This window comes from Perca flavescens, chromosome 19 (assembly GCF_004354835.1).
Source record: "Perca flavescens isolate YP-PL-M2 chromosome 19, PFLA_1.0, whole genome shotgun sequence".
NCBI lineage: Eukaryota > Metazoa > Chordata > Actinopteri > Perciformes > Percidae > Perca > Perca flavescens.
Window position 1 is genome coordinate 17,161,225 of NC_041349.1, and position 8,333 is coordinate 17,169,557.

At 42.1% G+C, this 8,333-nt stretch overlaps 1 protein-coding gene across 1 annotated transcript; it reads right to left on the reverse strand.

The window, feature by feature from the left end:
• Positions 1 to 987: 987 nt before the first annotated feature.
• On the reverse strand, positions 988 to 7,823 carry tnfsf12 (TNF superfamily member 12). Its single transcript, XM_028564939.1, has 6 exons — positions 7,055 to 7,823; positions 5,563 to 5,644; positions 3,800 to 3,856; positions 3,635 to 3,658; positions 3,341 to 3,468; positions 988 to 2,565 (listed from the first exon to the last, which is right to left on the reverse strand). Exons 1-6 carry the CDS (start codon positions 7,226 to 7,228, stop codon positions 2,290 to 2,292), a joined length of 741 nt encoding a protein of 246 aa, XP_028420740.1. The 5' UTR covers positions 7,229 to 7,823; the 3' UTR covers positions 988 to 2,289.
• Positions 7,824 to 8,333: the final 510 nt, after the last annotated feature.

Below are 8,333 nucleotides of genomic sequence, written 5' to 3' on the forward strand. Positions count from 1 at the left end.
CGCTAAATTAAAAGAAGAAGAAAATGTCTGTTATTACCAACACTGTGTGGTGCTTCAGTACCTCGTCCTCTTAACGCCACAGGATGACGCTAACAAACAAGCTGCAAGAAGTAAATTGCACTGCCCCTCTGAACTTTGTTTTACAGCGAATAATGTTATCTCACATCCCGTTTGCTGTTCAGGTTGCTGCGGCTAGTCTCGCTCAACCGCGGCGCTGTGGAGGAGGGTCTGGCCAGTCCACTAGAGCTGCAAAGATTAATCGATTAGTTGTCAACTCTTAAATTAATCGCCAGCTATTTTGATGATCGATTAGTCGGTTTGAGTAATTTTTTAAGACAAAAGTAAAAATAAATGTGAATATTTTCTAGTTTCTTCTCTCCTCTGTGACAGTAAACTTAATATCTTTGAGTTGTGGAAAAAACAAGACATTTGAGGACATTATCTTGGGCTTTTGGGAAACACTGATCCACATTTTTCACCATTTTCTGACATTTTATAGACCAAACAACTAATTGAATAAATGAGAAATAGCATAAAAAATAATCAACAGATTAATCGACTATGAAAATAATCCTTAGTTGCAGCCCTAATAGTCCACACAGCATTCTGGGATGGGAGAAAAACATGCTCTGGTTTATTGGCATTTTTTTGTGCTTGGGCGGTGCTAGGCACTGGGAAAAGCGTAAAACAAATACAAATATAAATTAATGGTTTAAAAAAATGTTATTTGTCAAGTGACCATGTTATAAGTGGGTTAATGCCCTTCGAGGTTTCCATTGTCCGGTATTAATGAACTATGGCGGAGGCAACAGCGTCACCCTTTAATACCTGACAGTGGACACCAGGCTTAAACCTTACGTATAACCCGGATCCATGGGTGCAGGTTGGATCTTTTTCATGGTATTTTAGAGCTGTGCGTTGGTCAGGTTTTCCCATTTCTGACTATAAGAAACTAATTTGATTTGAGTGATGAAAGGGCAAAAAAAACACATTTAAAATTTTTATTTATCCAATACTCTGGTCTATGGCTAAATACCTGCTAAACCAATCACATTCCCATTAACGTCAGTTGTACTTTGTGTTTAATGCCAATTAACTAAATTTAAGCAAGCTAACACACTAAACTAAGGTAACATGGTAAACATTATACCTGCTAAACATCCGCATGTTAACGTCATTGTGAGCATGCAGACTGTCACTGCTCACAAGACTGTAAATTATTTGGGTATTATCAATACATCAGACTGCAACACCTTGTATTGCTATACGCGCTAGTCTTAATACTATACTAATATTAAGACTTTTCCTGACAGAAAATCCCAAACAATCAATTCAAAATCGGTGTAATATTTAATATGAACTTTTACTTACACTATAGCTTTGGCCGTACAGTATGAGGACTAACTCTTGCAGTCAATTAACAATTATCTGAAGTGGAAGTGATGGTTATTGGGCCATCAAACAGATAACAGAAAAGACAGACCCAGCTATATTTAAACCTGTATGTACTTTCCAAAAGTCAAGCCAATACTGTACACAAATACCTTACAATCAAATTTGACCTTATAAAAGAGCACAAATTCACATCCACATTAAAAATTTAAAAAGTAAAATGTGTGATGTGTATATACAAGGTATTTAAAGAAGACTTGAGTAATTTGACACTCAGACACACATTGCATTGTAAAGATCATAAAATCAGTATACCCAAGAATTGGTTTATACATCAGATTTCACACACAGATGCTGCATTGTATAAAAAAATCATTGAGAACTCGTGTCAGCTGTTTATAGCGCGAGATCTGGCGCTTTCAGACTTGCTCTCAGATTCTTAGGGCACCGGTGATATAAAAGTGGAAGGTGCATGTCAGTCTTATAAAGAGAGTGTAAGCACAATTTATTACATGATACGAAGGCTAAGATGAACATCCAAGTATTTTTCTTTTTATATCAAGCCCATTATCTACAGAACAGCTTCCATATCATCTGTTGTCCTGGGACACATTAATTTCGTCCACTTCGATTCTTGATTTTAATCCAAATGTCTGTGTTTTGCGTTCCAAAACAGCACCGCTGCCCAGAGCAAAAAAAAAATAAAAATCCACAACAACTTCCACAAATGTCCGATTTGTCTGTCAAATAGACATCTTTAGGAAGAGGCTGTGGTATGATGTGGTGCCCAGACTGCTCATGACTGTTTTACCATGTAGAAGAAAAAAAAAACCTCATCCATACAAACAAAAGTTGTTGTTCCTAGATAAGTTTGTGTAAAAAGAAAAATTCCACATTTCAGTTCACTTTAAAAATGCTGAAGATGTGAGGCGAGGCTGAAGGATTGCCCAGAGTATGGAGTCTGAAGGACGAGCCTGTGATGGCCTGCAGCTCCGTGCCTTTGTCCAGTCGCAGGAGGCCAGACACCTGGCAGGGCTTCAGGAAGTGGAACGGGTGCGGCCCGGCGGAGGGGGTCGTCCCGTAACCCTCCATGCACTGCAGCTTCTGAGGCCTCTGTTCGATGGTCACCACATCCAGCTTCACATACTGAGACTGCTGCTCGTTGAACAACACCTGAGGAAGACAGAAAAAAATATTATCTCATCAAGAGATGTTAGCAGAGACACTAGGAGAACTTGTTTCTCAACTATTCACATGAAAACTAACCAGACTACATCAGGATTTCCAAGCTCCCGCTATCGTAATTCTTTCTGACTAGATTTTCTCCAGACCTCTTTTCAACTTGACAAGACCGAGGTCTGGCTACATGAGATTAACCAAATCCTGATATCCACCTCTCCGTGAAAACATGATACGTACCAGTACAGCGTGACTGATGTTTGTACAAAGTAAAGGCTGTTTTTTATGAAGCCGCATTAGGTAAGAAATCTTAGAAGCGGTGCTGCGTCCCAAGATGGGATCTGCTGATTCGCTGCTAATATGAAATCGATCTTAGGTTTCTCCACCACTTCAACCAATTTTACTCATTTTGAATTCTTTTTAATCAAATTTAAACCGCATGTTACTTTTAAAAGACACTTCAAAGACAATTGTTTGAATTGTCCAGCACCAAAGTTTTGGTTCTGATAACAAAACCTTCCTTCAATCACATGGAGGAATACAATTGGACAAAATGGTCTCATCTCAACCATATGAGGACTTTGACTACATACAATTCAGTCTTTAATTAGCAAAGCTGTTGATTTCAAATAGGAAATGTCTGATCAAAGAATCTGGCCAAGCCAACATTCAGTACGTGACGGTTTTTGATACAGTTGTGGGGAACGTGAGGATGACGAGAGTGATGGTGGTGTAGTTTAACAAACTCCAACTCCCAGAACAAACTCACCTGGCAGAACAGGAAATAGACGCCTGCTTTCTCCACAGTGAAGGTGCCTTGTTCCTTGTTGTACCTCACCGCTTTGCTCATATTCAACGTCCTCTCTTCCCAACCCTTTATCACACCACCCTCCCCCACTGAGACACACACACACACACACACACACACACACACACACACACACACACACACACACACACACACACACACACACACACACACACACACACACATTAAGGTTAACCATTTCAAAGACAAAGATTTCACAGATTATCTTCCATCCTTCATTTTTATGACTCTTACCTTGCTGAGATGAGACTTTGGTTACTGGTGGAAAGTGAGACATTGAGAGAGAAAAGGGAAAGTCAATTAAGATTTTATGAGTGCAATCGTATAGGGGTATATGATTGAAACCACTTCAGCAGATGCTACACGAGACGACTATAAGGGATCTGCCAAGCCACTTACTCTCAAAATGAGACGCCGCTTTCTTTCCATTTCCATTCCTCCCTCGCAGCGCCCCCCCTTCAGAAGGCAAGGAGAGACAGAATATGAATGGCAGAGAAAATATGTCTGTGGTTGTTTGATAAAACAATCATTCCCATCTGTATCTGTCTAATAACATGGTGTGTTAATTTGAAGCCATTAAGATTTAACCTGGCTCTTTTTAACGTGGTTAGCAGATGGGCAAAGGATTTCCTGTCATCTGCTTAAATATATTTCCTCAAACTGTTATTTTCAGTCAAAAGCGTGTGCGTCTTCTCATTATTTATTTATTTTTTTCTGCCTGTGGGGGATAATCTTAGTGCCAGCTGGTCGCAGTCATCTAGAAAATACAGAGAAATTAGAGCGATGGAGTGAAGGAGGATGGAGAGCTGTGTGTGTAGGGGAGGTTGGACAAAGACAAGATAGACAGGGGAAAAGTGAAAGCATTAAATGTAGCCTCAGAGACAAAGCTAAGAACACTGAGTGAGAGAAATGAAGTGCCGGAAAAAGAGAGTCAAAAAGGTCTTTGGCTGCTCTCTGACCCAAAAGAAGTCGATTAACAACAGAGTGAAGCAACAGCTACGGCCCCTGCTCGGATAAATACAATAAATAAAACACAACACTAAAAGGCCAGAGCTGCAGAATGCCTGCTCTTGTTACTCACTAAAGGTTTATTTTAGCTTTGCAATCTGGCCTACGGGGAGCGATTTCAGACACAGATACAACTTGAATACTGTATGTATGAACTGAGAAATGCATACTTTATGTTTTGAGACTGGCCAGCCAAACACCAGGGCCCCCGCAATCATACAGGAATATTAAGTCCTTACTAAAATAACTCACAGGTGGGTGACCCTGTAGATTTAGGATTTGCTATGGCCGAGCGTAAAGCCCTCAGGCTGGCCAGAGTTTCCTGACTTGAGCTGTCAGTCATCAGGAGAGAACATACCAGCAGTGTCCTGCTGAAACGCTGCACCGCGGTGGTCAACTTTCCACAAACTGGAAAAAGCTGCTCTTTTTTATTCCCATCGATAGCCATGAATTTCTGAAACACTGTTTAATGCGTTTTGGAAGACAAAGTTTGATATCAGTTACTAAAGAAAAAAGCTAATATCAGCAGGATATCAATATAGATATTTTGGCAAGACATGCAGCTCTCTAAATGAATCCTTTTGTTAAATTTGGATATTCATCCCTCGACTAAATTCCAGTATAAAAGCGTCTGAGGGTTCACTCTCGGACAAAATGTGAATAATCAAGCTATCTCGTGATGGTGACATAAGCCGGGGCTATAAATACTGCAATGATAGGTCATCAAATATCACCGCTTTCACAACAAATCTTTGTCAGTTGTGTGCTCGGGGGGAAAAAAAATCTATTTCATTGCCCAAAAGCGTGCAACAAGGCCTCGCTCCCGCGCCAGCTGGTTTTCTGTGCTTCGAGGCCGTTCTGGTCAGACCTGTAATTTCTGAAACATTCATCCAGCTACCTTCTTTTTCCTGTGTCAACTTTTAGCAGTGGGTTGTGCCTGCGGCCCGCTAAGCCTGACCAAAGTGGCATGTGGGCCAAGACTGGCCAGCGTTTGTGTTAAATGTTCTTCCCAAAAACAAAAAAACAAAAACCGAGCACAGTTGGTAAGTATTGTCTGTGGTGATTTGGGGCGGCTAAAAAGCACAAAACTTCTATATGCTGGTGGTGCTGAAGTTAAGAAAATTAAGCTGTGGAAGACTTTTGATTTTAAATACCATCTCTCTTCACGCGCTGCCCCACTAGCAGCTCTCTCTTCTCCAGAATGAGCTGAACAATGGCCTTCCTCTGTGTATTGACCTGTTGAAAGAGAGAGAAAAAAAACGCACTATTAACAAATGTCCAATAAGTTTATTATGACTTTTTTCTGGCACAGATCCTATGCAGCCTCAAACGGCCTCTTCCAGCCAGCCAGCCAGCCACATAAACAGGCTCGTCTTTTCCAGTATCCTGCCCCTGCTGCCATGCTCGCTTTAGAATAGGTCTACCACTTCCTCAGAGACTGGTTGCGACACCTAATGCATGTTTTTAGTTCTTTGCATTCCTCACATCTTTACTCCCCTTTCTGAGAAAGGAATGAATTTTGTCAAGCCAGCAAAGTTTTAAACCCTTGGCTTGGGGCCCAATGAATGACCCAAGGAGGCGTATATGAAGTAAGAGGAATAGCGGCTCAGATAGCATGTTTAAATTTACTGCTACTGTGGAAATGGCGGCAGCGAGTTGCTCTTCGCTCTCCAGACGTTCACTCACTGGCTCTCATCAGGAGTTGGCCAGCGGTCAAATGGACAGAACGGGGCCCCTTGGGAAAGGCTCCAGCATCAACACTCCACGTGTCCCATTTTGGTGTGTGTGTGTGTGTGTGTGTGTGTGTGTGTGTGTGTGTGTGTGTGTGTGTGTGTGTGTGTGTGTGTGTGTCAGCATGATACACAGCCAACCTGTCCTCCTGATTTCAAATCCAGTGCAACCTGGTTTTGTAAATACTGTGGACTTGAAACCAGAAGAATTTCCATCAGCTCCTTTTGGCTGCTTTTACAGAAATAATTTGCCTTGTGATGCAACCTCGTGCTAGAGCCTAACATTTGCTGCAAGTGCAAGAAGTCTCCAAACTGCACTTTGCATGAGATTGCACATAATTTAGGACTGGTTTCTGCTCATTTAACTACATAGTTAATCCTGACCTGTGCACAAGAAGTGGCTGTGCATGTTGCAAATGCTTTACACTTGCCACACTTTATCATCCAGCCTGTTTCACAGCCTCAAGCCTCTGTGCAGTCAGTTGGGTATAAAGCGCTCACATGCCAAATAGTTGAGGCTTTCCAGTAAATTGAGATAAAACTGGAGCACAACTGGCACCAGAGTAATTAAACATGGCGGGGGGAGCAGAGGGGGGTTGGACACAAAAATAAACAGTAACTCTACACAACCTGACTGCACTTATTGGGAAGCAATAAAAGTGCCAAGCAGAGAAATGGTGCAAGAGAATAGAGTAGCCTACGTGCAAGGGGGAAGGGGGGGTGAAGTGTGGAATTGCATTTTTACATAGCCTAGAACCCCCGCGAAGATTCCCGTAACCGCAGCCACAAAACAAAAGTTACATAACTTAACACTTGAAGGTCTGTAATAGTTCCAGCAAGTAAATATTATTGTTTGTACAAATATGCATGCTATTCATGTTTTCAGGCTTGATTGGGTTTGAAGTATGATACAAACCTGCTCCATTCGGTCCTGCAAGATCTTAAAGGACTGAGACAAGTCTCGCGTCTGTCGCCAAGTCCACGCCGTAAAAAGCGCGCTGCATGCGGCCAGAGACAGAGCCACCAGGGCCAGAGAAGCCCAGAAGACCCGCAGCTTGCGCACTCGCCTCCTCTGCAGAATCCGATGCATGTTGGTGCAGACTGCACTGCTACTCACCGCCGCAGACCATCCGAAATCCACTTCAACTTCATTCCAGCAGAGCAAGTCCCTCCAAATGCGTTTCTGTCCAAATGTCCATTTTGATGAGAAAAGACGCGCGAGTAGACAAACTTACTGCTTTTTAAACGGGAAGATCTTTCTGTCTAATTCTCGGTTTATCTGACAGAGTGAGGGGTTTTAACACAACCAATCATCCGAGCTTTCTTCCCCACAGATCAAAGCCACCATCCTCCGCGTGCCTCCAAATACAAGAAAACTGCAACTTGCGCACATCAACTGTTGCATCGTTCTCCTTGTGATTCGTTGACTCAGCTCTCTTGTCTTCCCTTTAAACAGCGCGCTGGGGGGTCACTCTATTAGACAGGCAGGCAGACAGACAGACAGACAGAGCACACATGGGCGTGCATTTACACAGACAGACTTTGAGGTGAACTTTCCACGCGCCCTCGGTGAGCGCTGATGTTGTGATACCGGCGTGCATCCGCCGTAAAAACCAACGAGGTGAACACCGCGGCTTCCTCTGCCTCTCCAGTCACTTTCATCAACTTGCATGCCTAGAAAATATGTGCCAGTCACGCGTGTAACAGTTCCGTTTGTAACCACACGGTGGCTGTAGTGTTTAGGTAATGACTGGTGGGGGACGATCTTTTATATATGTCAATGGGGACGATGCACTCGCTGTTCATCCAGTGTAGGCTACCATCAACAAGCGAGTCAACGACTGATATTGATCCCAATAGCCAACTTCTTAATCTAAAAAATAAAATAAAATCATAGTAATAGTACCCAATTACTTTCATCTGTGCATTGCACAAATAAGCCTACCATTTGTAATTTATTCCTCCTTTTGTTGAAGTAGTGCACATATGTTGATTTGTTTTACTGTATTATTTATTTTATTTTACAGTGTATGTATAGATCGCATGTGCACTGAGCATAATTGAGACTAAAGTTCTATCCTAAATTCTATTTAACATTGTAATGGGATTAATGGGAAATGTTGTGTTAGTAGGCCCCCTATAGGTCAAATGCTGTTGCATACTGCCTTTAGTTTCACCTTGGATAAGCATTCTTT